General features: G+C 41.7%; 1 protein-coding gene across 1 annotated transcript in view; it reads right to left on the bottom strand.

Annotated features, from left to right (window-relative positions):
• Positions 1–8,224: 8,224 nt before the first annotated feature.
• Positions 8,225–17,077, bottom strand: part of PRR5L (proline rich 5 like) — a 98,033-nt gene continuing 89,180 nt past the window's right edge. Inside the window, exon 8 of the mRNA XM_006864898.1 lies at positions 8,225–8,619. Within this exon, the coding sequence (XP_006864960.1) occupies positions 8,225–8,619 (395 nt within the window). The remainder of the gene's footprint in view (positions 8,620–17,077) is intronic.

Genomic DNA, 17,077 nt, shown 5'->3' with positions numbered 1-17,077 from the left:
TCTGCCTATATTGTTTTATATTTTTCCTGTAGGTCTTTCTTTCAAGAAGTATCTTCTGTTCTTCTAGCCACTCCAGGTTGGTCTGCTTGTCCTTTCAAGTAGGAATTTCCCATCTCTGGAGATCTGGATGTGGTTCAGGCTTCCACCTATAGTCTTATGTATTGCAGAGTCTCCGCAGGAAGCCTCCTTCACTGGACACGTTGTAGCCCCATTTTAGGTATTCCAATCAGTTATAGGCAGATGACGGACTTACAAGCTTTCTATGGTGATGCTTTTCACTATTCCTTTCTCTCCCCCTTTCTCTCTCCAGTGTCTATTTTATAATATAATGCAAGGAAAACCAAGATTCAAAAGACAGCCAAGCATCTTAATATTATTCTCTCCTTTTCCACATTCCAGCCATGGCTCGATCTTGGTATCCCAGAACCCTGTTGTTCTCAGGTGTGCATAAAATATAGGAATATTGTGTTTGCTGTCAGAAAACACTGAAGTCTCAAAAGAGAAAAAATGTCTTTAATTTATAAATGCATTTAAGTGTTTGAAGTGCTGAGCTAAGCTTGTAAATGGGACCAAACTTTGTTCAAAGGTTCCTCCAAAGTAATTGCTAAAATCTGTAAGAATAATAAGAATAAAATTCCTAAATTGAACTTTTACAAGATCAAAAAGAGGTTTTAAATTTGGTTCTTAAGCTGAATATGGATTCTAAATACAAATTGTTAATATGATTTACTAAATTAATGCTGGTGTGGCACTGTAGGATCAGCACTGGACTTCAAACCCCAAGGTTGGCAGTTCAAACTCACCAGCCGCTCCTTGGAAATGCTATATAGGGTCACTATGAGTTGGAACTGATTTGATGGCACTTAGCAACAAAAAATTAATGCTGAATAAGTATTCATATTATTAAAATATCCCCTTATAAGTCAAATTTATAACTTAATTTTTAAAAATAGAATACATTTTCCTGCATCAGAATTCCACCCTCCAGGATAGCAGAGGAACCCTCCCCACTTAATCTGTACTTGTCTTAAACCTGTTTTCTAGAAATGCTTAGAGAAAAGAGAGGGAAGCAGCCGTGCTCCTCTCCTTTTCTGGAAACCTTTAGATCAAGCTTCTTGTCTAGCTACTGTGTTCTCTCATTGTCTATTACCCATCCCATGAATTTGCTCAATGCACAGGGTTTAGTGCCTTCTCTGTATTGCTAAATTTTAGGCATGCTAACCGAAAGTTGCCAGTTTGAACCCACTCGATGGCTCTGCAGGAGAAGGACTTGGATATCTGCTTCTATAAAGACTAGGTAAGAAAAGTGACCTGGGTAGCTATGAATAGGTACCCCACAACAACGGCAGACACACAGATGTCAATCTTTCCAGGGCTAGCATCTGAGAAAGTGAAGGGTGGGGTGCGTCCAGGGGAAGGGAGCCACGGGAGCAGGGCAGAGGGTGTGGAAGTGGATGGCAGCTTCCCAAGACAAGAACAGTCCTGGAGAGATTGATGCTTACTCAGGAAGCCAGAGGACAGAAAACGAGGCCCAAAAGGGAGCGGGGCCAGTTTATGCAGGACCCTGAGGTGAAGTTCAGGTGTGCGGACTTTATTGAAAGCCAGGGAAAAGTTTTAAACAGAGATTATATTTTAGAAAGATGGAGTCTGGAGATATACCAGTAAAACAGCAATTGTCACCAAGATGATGCGGACTCATGGTAACCCTCCATGTGAACTGGGCTCTGTATGGTTTTGAGTGGCTGAATTTTTGTAAGTGGTTTCTAGGCCTTTCTTATGATACACCTCTGTGTGGACCTGAACCTCCAATACGATTAACAGCAGTATGCATTAACCATTTGCACCACCTGGGGACTTCTGCAGACAGAGACAGTAAGGAAAGTGTTATAGACATTAGACAAGGATGAGGTCCTGACAGGCATGGGAGAAGGGAAATGAGTAGAAGGATTCAAATCAGCTACTCAGGAATTGTTGTCATGTGGAAGCCCATGTTCTTTCAGTACTGTGGATAAATGCTCCAAGGCATTCCACTCTGCCGTATGCCTCAGCCCAAAGACACCCACTCTAGCTCCCAGAGACCGCCAGCACATCACAGTCTCATCTTCCCAGACACCCCAGTGACAGCAGAGGGCAACAGGGGTAGCACCTAGGGAAGGTGGGGTGGAGACCAGAGTACGGGTGTGGGGAAGAGAGCCAGCCTCACCGGGGGACCCCTAGCTAGGTGGGGTGGGGAGTCAGTGGCATTGGGGGACATTCAGAAAAACTATAGGTGGCCAGGTGGTACAAGCAGTTTGCAATTGGCTGCTCACCCAAAGGTTGGCAGTTTGAAACCTATTCACTAGCACCATGGCAAACTGCTTCCATAAAGACTCGTCAAGAAAGCTCTATGGAGCAATTCCACTCTGTCCCACATGAGTCAGGGGCCCACTCAACAACAGCTAACCACAACAAAAGCGCTACAGTGACTGCACTGCTCCTCAGCACACATACAGAGCAAACCCTCTTTGCCCATACGCTCTGCCCACAGATAGGCAGCTGGGCAGGGAGCTTCCCGAGCAGTGAAGGTGATCTGCCAGGAGCTCTCCATTCAACAAGGAAGGGTAACCAGGAGGGGAAGGAACACTGGGCAGGATTGTATGGTGGCAGAAGAATAGCTTCTCAGCGAGGTCCGTGTCGTAATCATCCAAATCCCCAGAACCTGGAGGTTACCTTACATCGCATTGCAGGTGTGATTTAGTATCTTGAGATGGAGAAGTAAATCTTGCATTATCTGGGTGGGCCTAATATAATCATAGATCATTGTTGTTGTTATTAAGTACCGTCGAGTCAGTTCTGACCCATAGCCACCTGTATAGGGTTTCCAAGGAGCAGCTGGTGAGCTTGAACCACTGACGCATTAGCCCACACCACTATACCAGGACTTCAATTTAATCATAGGATCTTAAAAGGGAAGAAGAGGTAGAGGACAGATGCAATGTAGGAAGGACTTGACCTGGCTGCCATTGCTGGTTTTGAAGGTTGAGAAAGGCATCCGTGAACCAAGGAACGGGGCCACCTCTTGTTGTTAAGTGCCATCAAGTCAATTCCAACTCATAGCGACCCAGTCTAGGGTTTCTGAAGAGCTGCTGGTGAGCTTGAACTGCCGATCTTGCAGTTCAAACCGACTTTACAGTCTAGTGCATTAATTCATAGCAAGGTCACCTCTAGAAACTGGAAGACACAAGGAAAGGGATTGTCTCAGGGACAGACGGCTGTGACACCAGAAATGCAGCAGAGACATGACAGAGGATTAGTAGCAACAGAAACGCAAACCAGAGCATGAGACAGAGTGATGGGCTTCCTTGTCCACAGAGCAAGTCAACAGAGTGGAATGCCTTTTAGGCTTCGGTCAACAGTGCTAAAAGAACTTGTTAACATTGTCCCACCAGGGCAGAAGCCAGGTCAATGGGCTAAAGGACAGAGAAAGGCCAGCCTTTGGACATGGTAGAGAATAGGGTATCTTGACCAAAAAACTATATCTTGAACATGTCTGATCCTGAATTGGACTTGTGACCTTCCCTAACTGAATCTAGGTTTAGTGCTGTAGGATTGAACTACAAGGTCGATGGTTCAAACCCACCAGCTTCTCCTAAGAACCCTGTACAAGGTCGCTGTGAGTAGAGCTGACTCAACGGTACACTAGCACAACAATTTCCCTAATAAACCTTATCATTTTGAGTATTGTGAGTATGTGGCCATTGCAATGGATCGCTGCAGGTGCTATGGGAGGGATGATGGATGATAGAATTAGGAAGAAAGGTTAGAGGATAGAGGCATATCTGACCTCAGTCTCATAGGAATCGGCCTTTGGGGGACACTGCGTTTGATTCTCCTTCTCCCTGGTGAAGTTAGAGGTCAGACATTATCCCTGCATTGAGGGTCCTCCAAGTATAATGTTCTTTCCCAGGGACGGGTCCTTCCTGATAACATGTCCAAAGTACATGAGACCACACATGCTTTTAAGGACACTGACTGCTTCTTCAGGCAGAGTTGTTTCGGGCAGTCAATGATATATTTAATATTCTTTACCAGTACTATAATTCAAAGACATTAATTATTTTTAAGCCTTACTTACTCCTTAAAGTGACATCCTTGCTTTTTAACATTAAAAAATATATATTTTGTTGTGAATTATGTGATAGTTTACATAGGAGAACATTAGTTTTACATTCATCCTATCGTATATCTTTACATTGCCATGGTTACAATCCCCTCCATGCATCATCAACCAACCAAAGGGTATATACTACAAGCCTGCCCCCCGCTCGTCAGCACACAGCCCTTCTCCCTCTCTGTGTCTAAAGTCCCCAGCTGCTCCATCTCTCCACGTCATCGTCTCTGCCTCCATCTCAGGGATCACTGCTTCTCTGGGTAGGGTCCTGCTCTCTGCTCTTCTCCCTTGATGGTCCCAGGTACCTCCGCTCCTAGATTGAAAAGTTAATCACTCCCCTCCTTGCTACAAAATGTCTACCTTTATATTTCCAACCCTCACAAGCAGTCCTAATAACAATTATTCACTATTGTATCACAAGAGACCCATCCGCATTTCATCAGCCCCACCTAGACAGATTGGATACTACTCAGTGGAGATTCTACCTTCTTTCACACCCTCTTGAAAGCTTGTAAGCCAGTCACTTCTTGCCTTTATAGCCCCCCCTTTTTGGGTAACCAATGTCCAAGTTGCCCATCCCTGTCTACTCTGTATATGGAGGGGGTGGGAATGATCCTTGCTATAAGGATTTTTTCCCCTATTTTGAGCTACTGCATCCATAATTGTAGGTCAAGTTCATCAAATTGCATCAGATTACTCTTTTTTTTTCCCTCTTCTTTCTTCTTCTGGTTGAGCTCTGATCATCCAGTCATTTGAAGCCAGGTCAAGTGGGTATTATCTGTAAGTGTGTGTGTTCTTGTGCATAAAGAGGGAGATAAAATATCTAACAGCACATCAACTCATAATCTTTCCTGTTCTGGTGTACCCACATTTTACAAATTTCGGTTCATTTTGGTTTCGTTTTGTCAGCCCTGACAGGAAGAACCAGTTCAAAGCCCTCTTCAGATCCTTTCTTGTCTCTCCCAACTTCTGGTAGCCCCAGGGATTCCTTCACTTGCAGCTGCATTCTAATTCCATCTCTGCCTGTCTTTACTTCATCATCTTCCCTGTGTCTGCCTCATGTCTTTTCCTCTTTTATACAGGTTCAGAGTCACCTGCCCCACCCGGCCACCTGCTCCAGTGTGACTTCCTGTTAAATGATAGCATCTTCAAAGACCCTATTTCACATTCACAGGTACCAGATGCTATGACTTAAATATACCTTTGTGTGGAGGGTATTTAAAATTCAGTCCATAAATTGCACCTGGGAGAATGTATGCAGAGAGTAAAATATTATAAATTTCTTCTACCAAACAAAATTATAAGGCAATGTATGAGAAGCTAGTTCATCAGTAAAGAAGAGAAGAGTTCCCTCTAGGTCAGATACTCCAGGAAGAGAGACCAAGCTGATTTCCCAAGAGGCCTTGGTGTCTCAGAGGCTTTGATCGGTATTTTCTAAGCTCTGCACATTGGCTGTTTCCCCAGGAAATGATTTTTTGCCAATCTAGTCCAGGATGGCAAACAAAACCTAGGGAAGACCAGCTACACTAAGGTTGCTTCCTAATTCCTAAGTGGAGGCAACAGGAAAAGGGAGCTGGAGGCAGGAAAAGCAGGCCCAGAATTGGACAGGATGTACTCGAAAACTCAATCAAGACACCCTTGAGGCATGTACAAAATGATGTTTATTGAGCCTATTTTAGAGGCAGACAATATGAGAAGGTTTTGGGCTTGTGAGCTCATTCAGAATTTAAAGTCAGGATCGCTTCCCGTCTTTAAACATCAGTCACAGGAAAAGTTGACTATAAATAATGGAAATAAACCTCTGTCTCATAAAAGGGGCAAAAAAGTGGTTAGCACTCCCGCTATCATTCTTGTAGTAGCTCTGATGGTTAACATGCCCATAAACATCAACAAAACTTTTATATGTGCAGTCTGAAATATTTGCTGCACAAGCATCAGGTGTGTATACTAAGGTAAAGCTGTCAACTGACTGACGCTCACCAAAAGGTAAGTGTGCTGGGTCTATGCTGACAATTCTCTTCTCAGCCTAAGAGCTTATATATTTAACTGATGACTGCTGTCCTCATCAGAGACACTTGGGATATGGAAAAGGCATGTAAAAACTGTGTAATTAACCATGTAAACTCAAAAAGCAAACCTAAGATGGTGAATTACTTTGCCTGGGTCAGTAAACACTGGTCTCAAGTACTAAGTGTACAAATAAGGACAGAAGCCATCAGTTAAAGAAATCATCACATTGTTACCTACTGATGTTCCATTTGCTAATGCATGTTGGTCAATTTCTGGTCTGTATCCAACATATGCACAGAGATTATTTTTTGTTTGTAATTCTCAGAACATGTCCCTTGGACATTTCTCTTCCATCCCTCTTGTTTTTAAATGCTATCAGTCGATTCTGACTCATAGCGACCTTATATGAGGTTTCCAAGGAGCAGCTGGTGGGACTGAACTGCTGACCTTGTGGTGCACAGCCCAGTGCTAATCCTATTAGCACCATACCGACTAGATGAAATGAAACCGTGTTTGTTTTTTAGAAAGAAATTTCCCAATTTCCAGTCAGCCAAAAGCACAACTATGGTCATATTTCAGATCTTTACTCAGAAGGGAAATGCTGTCAAGGTTTAGATGAGGTTAGAAGACCACATCTTCCCCTGATGGCAGCTTCAACTGATCCTCACCCTCTCCCAATCCCCTCCTACCATACTGGATGCCATGCTAGCTCCCATCCAGAGACTTACACAGTCCCAAGAAGTGCTGGAGATTCAGAGGAACCTTCTCCTTTAATGGAGGTAGCAGGCTAATCCAAAAAAGGAGGACGGAGATTCCAGGTGGATGAAAAGACCCTAAACCTGAAGGGAACAGTGTAAAGGCCACAGTACATACTGTGTCCCAAATAGCATTTTGAGGCCTCACATTTTAGAACTTCCAGGTACTCTGGATGCCTATGAATCTCTCTGCAGAGGTCTTGCTCACACTTCTCCGTCACCCCCACTATAAAGAACTCAGAGACTCCAATGGCTACAGTCTGCTCAGGAGGCAAGCCAAGTCTCCTTCCCACAATGAAGCTTTTCCATATGAACACAGGCCATAGTCTGGATTTGAGACTAGCTGTTTCCAGAGCTCTGCAGTCTATGAGCCCTGCCCTCCACAGACCACTTTACCTGAACTACACATCTAGTCTCCTTTCTCAGCAGGTAGCTGGTTTGTGAGTTTGAGGGCATACCCCACCAGGAATGAACAGTACAAGGGTCTACGTGCAAATATTTGCCTTTTTTTTTTTTTTTTTTAACTATACATATTTTTAAAATTCAAGTCACATCCAGGAACAGACTAGGTGGTTAGTATCCATCAGCCTCTAACACCCACAACAGGGTAACTGTCCGCCTCTGAGATGAGAGAGGGGTTAAGGCACCAGCAACCCCACACAAGGTTCATTCCTTGAGTTTGGGAGGAAGCTGAGAGGGAGCTTTTGAGGCTTAACATGAGACAGCTCCTCCATCCTCAGTGTCCCTGGTGAAGGTAGCTTGGAAGAGGGACCCTCACCCACCATGGACAACTCTTCCCCGGTACTTCTGAAACTCAAGGAAGGAAGGCACGTCCCAGAGTCATACCTGGGAGGGACTGCCGTCTACTCCCACTTAACACAACACAGGGGAAAGGCGTTACCCCCACTACCACCTCTTTCACTCATAAGCCTCTACACATCACAAGGAACCCAAAGGGGGTGCCAAAAGTACATCCTTGATGGTTTTATGGGCAGTCCAGACAACCTCCTGCTCTAGTAATGTCAAGAGTGGTTAGCAGACCTTGTTGGGATTATCAGACTGTCCAATATCCGAGTAAAACCTCAGCGATGAGGCTCTGAGGCAGGCGATGCTAGAAGTCAGGTGAACATTAGACATCTGGGTTTATATGACTGCATTACAAACATGAGAAGGTTTACCACAGGGATTTCCCCGAGGACTGATCCAGACCATCATGGTGGCTTGTTCCCTAGAAGAACTCAGGCAGCAGTTCTTGGTGGTCCTTGAGATGGAGCCACCCTCATTCTGGTTGCTAAGCAGGAACTGGGGCTCAGCTGAGGGAAGTACAGTTCAGCTCCTCATCCTCCTGGCTGGTCCCTGCCACCTCCTCCAGCTCGTCAGGGCTGTCGGTGATGTTGGGCTCACTGGAGCACTGCCGGGGGGCAGGGGGGAAGCTGGGCGGCAGGAGCAGGCATTTGTCCTCACTGCTGGCCTCCTCAACCAAGCCTGAGTGCATCATGGTGGCCATGGCCAGCAGCTGGATGTCCGAGTGGGCGTTGGCCACCGTGTGCCGCCGGACGCTGCCACACTTCTCTAGGTAGGCCTCCCCTTCTTGTTCTGTTAGTGGGGTCAGTGTCATCTCATTCAGTGGCCGGCTGACTGTGGCCGTTGGGGTGGTGTAGTTCAGAAGAGTCACCTTGGGTCGGACCCTGGAGTGTCGCCTGGCTGCAATAGAAAAGGCAAAAAAGGCTGATCTTAGGGAAGAGGCCAAAGAAGAAAACCCAACCACTCCTGTCAATTCCAACTCTTGGTGACCCCATGTGTTAGAGAGTACCACTTGGAAGGGTTAAACTTTTCGTTTAGTAGTTGAGCATAAATCTGTGGGTGAGAAGGAGGTGGTAGCTTTAGTATGATGGAGCCCTGATAAAATGCAAGAAAGAGAAAAGTCAGGGGCGAAGCTTGATGGCAAATCGGGGGAAAATTCAGTGAGAACCTCCGTCAGCAATAACACAGAATACCAGACGAATTAAGTTCAGGGGACTGTCCAGAACACTGAACCACATATAAAGGAATACTTAGATACTTTGAAGGCTTACAGGCAGTGGAATTTGTAGTGGAAGCAAGAAATCTGGAGCTTTTGGATCGGCCAGCCTCAGTGGCTCACGGAGCAGCCATCTTGGGCGAGATGGAGCAGGGGAAGGATCAGAGCCACGGCTGATGCCTGACACATCCTCGGAGATAAAGGTGTTGACATTGTCTCCTTTTTTTTTTTTTTTTTTCTTTCCCTTTTCTTTGTTCATTGGACTCTGTCTGCACACCTCCACTCTGGTGATTAGAGGGATTGCCTGAGCGAGTGGACACCCCCAACCCCCTGAGGGTTCTACTACATATGTGCACAGGTCTGCTCAGAATTTAAAGAGAAAGGATGCCCTTAAAATCAAATGGCAGTGCATAACAGCCACAACCGGCCCTGAACTGTTAGTCACTAGGAAAAAGGCCTGAATGGAGGTTGTGCAGTGGGAAAGAGACAGACTGAAACAGGAAACCGGCCAGAAATTAAATCCTGAGTTACGTCATAATGACCAACAATGGCATATTGAAATTTCTCAATGGCCTTGAAGGCAAGAAGCTGAGAGAGGAACATTAAAGTCATACTCATATTTTGCTTATTTTTTTTTTTCCTCTCTTTTCTGCAATTATAGACCACAGTATCTAATCTGTCTTTTTTGCTGTGTTGTTTTGTGTTTTGGTCACCTCTTTACCTTTAGGGGGCTTTCTCTTCCTATATTACCCAAGAAGAGACAGCAATTGTGGTCATATAGTCAACCTACAATCACACCTATAAAATCCCACCATCCAGGCAAGAACCAATACCAGCTGCTATATACCAGGTAGGCAGCCAACACCTGCTACAGTGACTCTGAGATGAGAAATAAGAGTGAAAAGGGAAGCTCATCTCCTGATCATATGTACCTGGAGGCAATCATAAAGCATAGTAAGACATCAGCATACATTCATCTAATTATTAACATCACAATTTACTGCTGAAGATGCCCAAGAAACAGATGACCACACTAACATGTCCAGAAACAAGATAAAGTGACTGAGACAAGTGAGCTGGAGGTAAACCTAGACTTCACATTGGAAGGAAGGTAGGATTTGGAAATGCCTGAGAAGGAATTTAGAAAAATAATAATGAAATGTATCCAAACACTTTACAGTGGAGTTGAGAAAAATAAGGACGAAGTCAGGAAAGTGCTATAGGAACAAACAATCAAATAAGATAGATACAGCATTGGAAACAATTCAAACCCTACAAAAAGAGGTCCAAATAATTAATAATAGAATATCACAAATAGACAATACACTGAAAAGGCAAAGGAGCAGAATTGAAGAGATGGAAGCCAGAACTAGCGAGCTGGAAGACAAATCTCTTAGTACTGCTAAGATAGAAGAACAAGCAGGAAAAAGGATAAAAAATATGAAGAAAGTCTAAGATTCATGTTTGACAACATGAAGAGGAATAACTTAAGAATTATTGGCATTCTGGAACAGGAATAATCACACAAGTCCACAGAGGAGATAGCTGAAGAGCTCCTGGAAGAAAATTACCCTAACATCCTGAAAAACTAAAAAATAAACATTCAAGAAACTCAATGAGCCCCAGGAAGGATAGACCCTAAAATAAAATCACCAAGACATGTAATAATCAGGCTCTCCAAAATCAAAGATAAGGACAGACTCCTGAAAGCAGCTAGGGAAAAGGTAAGTGTTACATACAAAGGCAAGCAAATTAGATTAAGCTCAGATTTCTCAGCAGAAACCATGCAGGCAAGAAGGCAATAGGGAGGGCGGGGCTTGATGGTGGCTAGAGCGGAGGTGCAGTGAAGTTCACCGTCAGCCATACCACAGAATACCAGGCAAAGCAGATCCAGGGCACAGCTCCAAAACTCGGAACCACAGAGCTAGGAATATTTTTATAGTGTGAAGGCTTATAGCTACTGGAACTTGAAACTAAAGGAAGAAATTGCGTACTTTTGAATCTGCCGGACTCGGAGGACTGAAGCCAAAATCTTGGACGAGCCCAAACAGCAAGATCAAGCAGGGGAGCAGAAACACCATGGAAAAATGCCACAGGAACCTTGAAACAAAGGTGGACATTACACTTTGTTGGTTTTGTTTTGATTTTTTTTTTTTTTTTTTAATCTGGTCATTGGAACCCCCACTGTTTGTGCACCTCCATTCTGGTGACTAGAGGGGGTGCCTGAGTGAGTGGATACCACCCTTCCTCACTATTGGTGGGTTCTTCTGCCACGCATGTGCACAAATACTCAACCCAAGAGCAGGCCCTGAATGGGTTTTTTTGTTTGCTTGTTTTTTAAATACAGGAAAGGGCAGGACAGGGCTGTAGAGAGGGGAAAAGAGTATGAAAACAAAACAGGCCAAAATTTAAATTAAAGTGTGAGGTATAGTATAAAACCAACAGTGGCATCTTGAAATCTCTCAGGCACCTTTGAAAGCAAGAAGCTGATGAGAGGACATTAAAGTCATACTCATATTAGGCTACAGATTTTTTTTTTCTTTGTTCCTCTCCCTTTTTTGTGATTTTAGACTGCAGTATTCAGTCTAATTTTTCTTGCTGTTTTGGGTTTCTTTTGTTTGTTTTGTATGTTTTCTGCTGATGCTGTTTTGCTGTTTTATGCTCCCCCTTCTACCTTTGGGGAACTCTCTCTATATATATATTACCTAAGAAGAGTCCACAGCTGCTACCATTTAGCCAAGCTACAATCATACTCTATAAAACACCAAAACCCAGGCAAGAACCAATACCAACTGCCATATACCAAGGAGGCAGACAACACATGTGAAAGTTACTCTGCGTTAAGCAATAAAAAGAGTGAAAAGGGAAGCCCTCATCTTGATCACATCTTCCTGGAAGCAATCAAAAAGCATAATTACCAAAACACATAATTAGGTATTAAGGCCACAGATAAACACTAAACATATCCAAGAAGCAACAGCAGATGACCATATCAGCACATGTCCAGAAACAAGATAAAATGTCTGAGACAAATGACCTATAGGTAGACTTAGACTCCATTCTGGAAGGAGGGCAGGCTTTGGAAATACCTGAGAAGGAATTCAGAAAAATGATTATAAATTGTTTCAAAACACTTTACAATGGAGTTGAGAAAAATAAGGAAAAAGGAAAGTGCTACAGGAACAATTAAATAAAGACAGATACAGCATTGGAAACAATTCAAAACCTACAGAAAGACGTCCAAATGATCAATAATAGAATATCAGAAATAGATAATAAACTGAAAAGGCAAAGGAGTAGAATAGACAAGATGGAAGGCAGAACCAGTGATCTGGAAGACAAATCTCTCAATCCCACTAAGATAGAAGAACAAACACAAAAAAGAATTAAAAAAAAAAAATCTGAAGAAGGTCTAAGATTCATGTTGGACAACATTAAGAGGCAAACTTAAGAATTATCAGCATTCCAGAACAAGAAGAATCACACAAGTCCACAGAGGAAATAGTTGAAGAAGTGCTAGAAGTAAATTTCTCTAACATCCTGAAAAGTGAAAAGATAACATTCAAGAAGCTCAACGAACCCCAGGAAGGATAGACCCCGAAACAAATTCACCAAGACATATCAAAATCAAGCTATCCAAAGATAAGGAGACACTCATGAAAGAAGCTAGGGAAAACAGAAGTGTCACATACAAAGGCAAGCAAGTCAGATTAAGCTCAGATCTCTCAGCAGAAACCATGCAAGCAAGAAGGCAATGGAGAGACATATAAAACCTAGAAAGAAAAAATTGTGAACCAAGAATCCTTTATCCTGCAAAGCTATCAATCAAATACAATGGTGTAATCAAACATTCCAGGATAAACAGATGCTAAGGGATTTTGACAAAGCCAACCCTTCACTACAAAACATCCTAAAGGGAGTTCTGTGGACTGAGAACCAACAAGAACATACAACAACCAGAGACTGACATATGTGGCAACATCTCCCAGAATTAAATCGAAAGAAGGTTCGCAGCCTGATTCGTAACCACTACAGTACCAGAGCTCCTTTCAGTAATAGTTGTTGTTGCTATTGTTAAGTGCCATTGAGTTGGTACCGACTCATAGTGACCCTATGCACAACAGAACAAAACACTGCTCGCTCCTGGGCCAACCTCACAATTGTTGCCATACTTGAGCCCATTGATGCTACCAATCCATCTCATTGGGGGTCTTCCTCTTTTTCTCTGACCCTCCACATTACTAAACATGATGTCCTTCTCCAGCAACTGGTCCCTCCTGACAATATGCCCGAAGTATGAGAGACGAAGTTTGGCCATTTTGGCCTCCAAGGAGCACTTGGATGCATTTCTTCCAAAACAGATCTCTTAGTTCTTTTGACATAGGAGATTTTAATATACCACTTTATTAAAAAGACAGAATAACTAGAAGGAAAGTCAACAAAGACACAGGAATGAAGCACAATCACTCAACTCTACCTCAGTGATTTATCAGAGCACTGAACCCAACAACAGCAAAGTATGATTAATATTCTTTTCTACTACACAGGGAACATTCTCCAGAATAGACAATATGTTAATAAACATAGTATACCTCAATAGATTTTAATAATCAAAATACTACAAAGCATCTTTTCATATCACAATGCTATAAAATTAGAAATCAACAATAGGAAAGTCAAGGAAACAATAGGAAGATCAAATAAACAAATCAAATGCATGGAATCTGAATAAAACTCTGCTTAAAAGCTACTGGGTAACAGATCAAATATAAAAAACACAATAACTACAACAAAAAGTCTTCAAATGAGAAAGAAAATATATCAAAACTTTTAGGACACAGGAAAAACAGTGTTTAGAAGGCACTTATATCAATAAATACATACATCCAAAAAGAAGAAAGAACCAAAATCAACACATTAACACAACATTTCCAACCATTAGAAAAAGACCAACAAAGTAAGCCTATAGTCACCAGAAGAAAACAAATAATAAAAATTAGAGCAGAAATAAACGAATGAGAAAACAGAAAAACAATAAAAGACTCAACAAGAAAAGAAGTTGATTCTTTTGAAATTATTAATACAATTGACAGACCACTGGCAAATCTAACAGAAGAAAAGAGGGAGAAGATGCAAATAATATGATTAAGAAAGGATAAGGGTGATGTTACAGCAGAACCAATGGTAATAAAAAGGATAATAACAATACTATGAAGAACTGTATTTCAGTACATTTGAAATTCTAGAAGAAGTGAATACATTTTTAGAAAAACACGACCTACCTAAAGTAACAGTGTGAAGTAGAAAACTTGTACAAACCAATAACAAAGAAATTTATTACATAATTTAAAAACACCCTATAAAAAAAAAGTCCAGGAATAGATGATTTAACTAGTGAATTTTGGAAAACATTCAAAGAAGAGATGACACTAATTTTATTAAAACTATTTCAGAACATACAAAAAGGATGGAAAACTTCCTAATACAAATTCTCAACAAAATCCTAGCCAATAGAATACAACAACGTATCAAAAAACATATATAGATCATAACTAAGTGGGATTCAAGCCAGGCATGCAAGAATGGTTCAATATTAGAAAAACAATCAAGGTAATCCTCCATATAAAATGAAAACGAATCAAATGATCATATCAATTAATACAGAAAAGGAATTTGACAAAATCCAACACCCTTTCTTAATATAATCACTCAACAAAGTGAAAGCAAAAGGGAAATTCCTTAACATAATTAAGAACACATATACAAATCCAACACTCAATCGACAGAAACTAAAAGTTTTCCCTTTGAGAACAGGCACCAGACAAGGATGCCCTTTATCACCACTCCTATTAAATATTGTGTTGGAAGTCTTAGCCAGAGCTATAAGGCAAGATATGGAAATTAAAGGCATCCACATTGGCAAGGAAGAAGCAAAACTCTCTCTGTTTGCAGATGATATGATCCTATACATAGAAAATCTCAAAGACTCAGCCAGAAAATTATTGGAACTCAATGAAAAATTCAGCAAAGTGGCAGGGTACAAGATCAATACACAAAAATCAGTTATATGCCTCTATATTAATAAGACAACTCTAAAAAGGAAATTAGGAAAACAATACCACTTACAATAGTTTCCCAAAAGAAGAAATATTTAGAAATCTAACAGAGAACCAAAACACCTATACAAAGAAAACGACAAAACACTATTATAAGAAACCAAAAGAGATTTACAAAAATGGAAAAATGTGCCATGCTCATGGATAGGAAGATTTAACATTGTGAAAATGTCAATACTACCCAAAGCAATCTATAGATATAATGCAATCTCAATCCAGATTCCAACATCTTTCTTTAATGAGATAGGAAAAATGATCATAAACTTCATATGGATAGGAAAAAAAACCTTGGATAAACAAAGCACTGTTTAAGAAGAAAAATAAAGTTGGAGCTCTCTCACGCCCTAATATCAAAATCTATTACACAGCCACGCAGTCAAAACTGCCTGGTACTGATACAACTAAGATATACAGATCAATAGAACATAATTGAGAACCCAGAAGTAAATCCATCCACATACAGTCAGCTAATCTTTAACAAAGGACCAAAGCACATTACATGGGAAAGAGGTAGTCCTTTTAACAAATGGTGCTGATGAAACTGGAAATCCATTTGCAGAAGAATGAAATAAAACCCATATCTCACACCATATACAAAAACAGACAATATGAATTAAAACTCAGAACTATAAAGATCATCAGTGAAAAAACAAGCCAGGAATACATTATCAAACATTACCAGAAAAAAACACACTAATAGTAGAAGAAAAAATAGATGCCTGGGACCTCCTAAAAAGGAGACACTTATGTGCATCAAAAGATTTTGCCAAAAGGGTAAAAAAGGGAGCCCACAGATTGGGAAAAAAATTTTTTGCAACGACATATCAGAAAAGAGACTAACATCTAAAATTTATAGAAAACTACAACACCTCTACAAGAAAAAGAAAACCAACCCTATTGAAAAGTGGGCACAGGGAGGTGAGGCTTGATGGTGGCTAGGGTGGAGGTGCAGTGAAGTTCGCCATCAGCAATACCATAGAATACCAGGCAAAGCAGATCCAGGGCAGAGCTCCAAAACTCGGAACCAAATAGGTATGGATATTTTAAAAATTTAAGGTTCATAGGTAGTGGGACTTGAAGCTGAAGTAAGAAATCGCGTACTTTTGAATTTGCCGGGCTTGGAGGCCTGAAGCCAACGTCTTGGGCGAGACCAAACTGCAAGACCAACTGCGGGAGTGAAAACACCACGGAAAAACGCTACAGTAACCTTGGAGCAAAGGTGGACATTGCACTTTGACAGTTTTGCTTTGTTCTGTATCTGTTCGTTGGCCGCCACACTGTTTGCGCATCTCCAATCTGGTGACAGGAGGGGATGCCTGTGCAAGTAGACACCCCCCACCCACAAGACTGGTGGGTTATTCTGCCACACATACACACAGATACTCTCAGCCCAAGAGCAGACCCTGAATGTTTTTGTTTTTTTAAATATGGAAAAGGCCAGGACAGGCCTGTAGAGAGAGAAAGATAATTAAAAAAAAAAACAAACAGGTCAAAGACTAAAGCCTGAGGTATAGCATAACAACCAACAGTGGCATCTTGAAATCTCTCAGGCAACTTTGAAAGCAAAAAGCTGAAGAGAGGACATTAAAGTCATACTCATATTAGGCTACAGACTTTTTTTCTTCTTCTTCTCTCCCTCCTCTCCCTTTTCTGTGATTATAGACTACAGTATTGAGTCTAGTTTGTGGTTGTTATTTACTTTTTCACTGGTGCTGTTTTGCTGTTGTATGCTCCCCCTTCTACCTTTAGGGGACTCTTTCTCTCCCTATATTACACAAGAAAAGACAGCAGCTGCTGCCACATAGTCAAGCTATAATCACACACTATAAAACACCAAAAACCAGGCAAGAACTAATACCAACTGGCATATTCCAGGGAGGCAGACAACACCTGTAAAAGTTACTCTGAGTTAAGCAATAAGAAGAGTGAAAAGGGAAGCCCACATCCTGATCGCATCTACCTGGAAGCAATCAGAAAGCATAAAAAATACCAAAACACGTACTCAATTAAGTATTAAGGCCACAGA

Source organism: Chrysochloris asiatica, unplaced genomic scaffold, assembly GCF_000296735.1.
Source record: "Chrysochloris asiatica unplaced genomic scaffold, ChrAsi1.0 scaffold00072, whole genome shotgun sequence".
NCBI lineage: Eukaryota > Metazoa > Chordata > Mammalia > Afrosoricida > Chrysochloridae > Chrysochloris > Chrysochloris asiatica.
The sequence above is the reverse complement of the archived record's forward strand: the minus strand, read 5'-3'. Positions and strand labels throughout refer to the sequence as shown.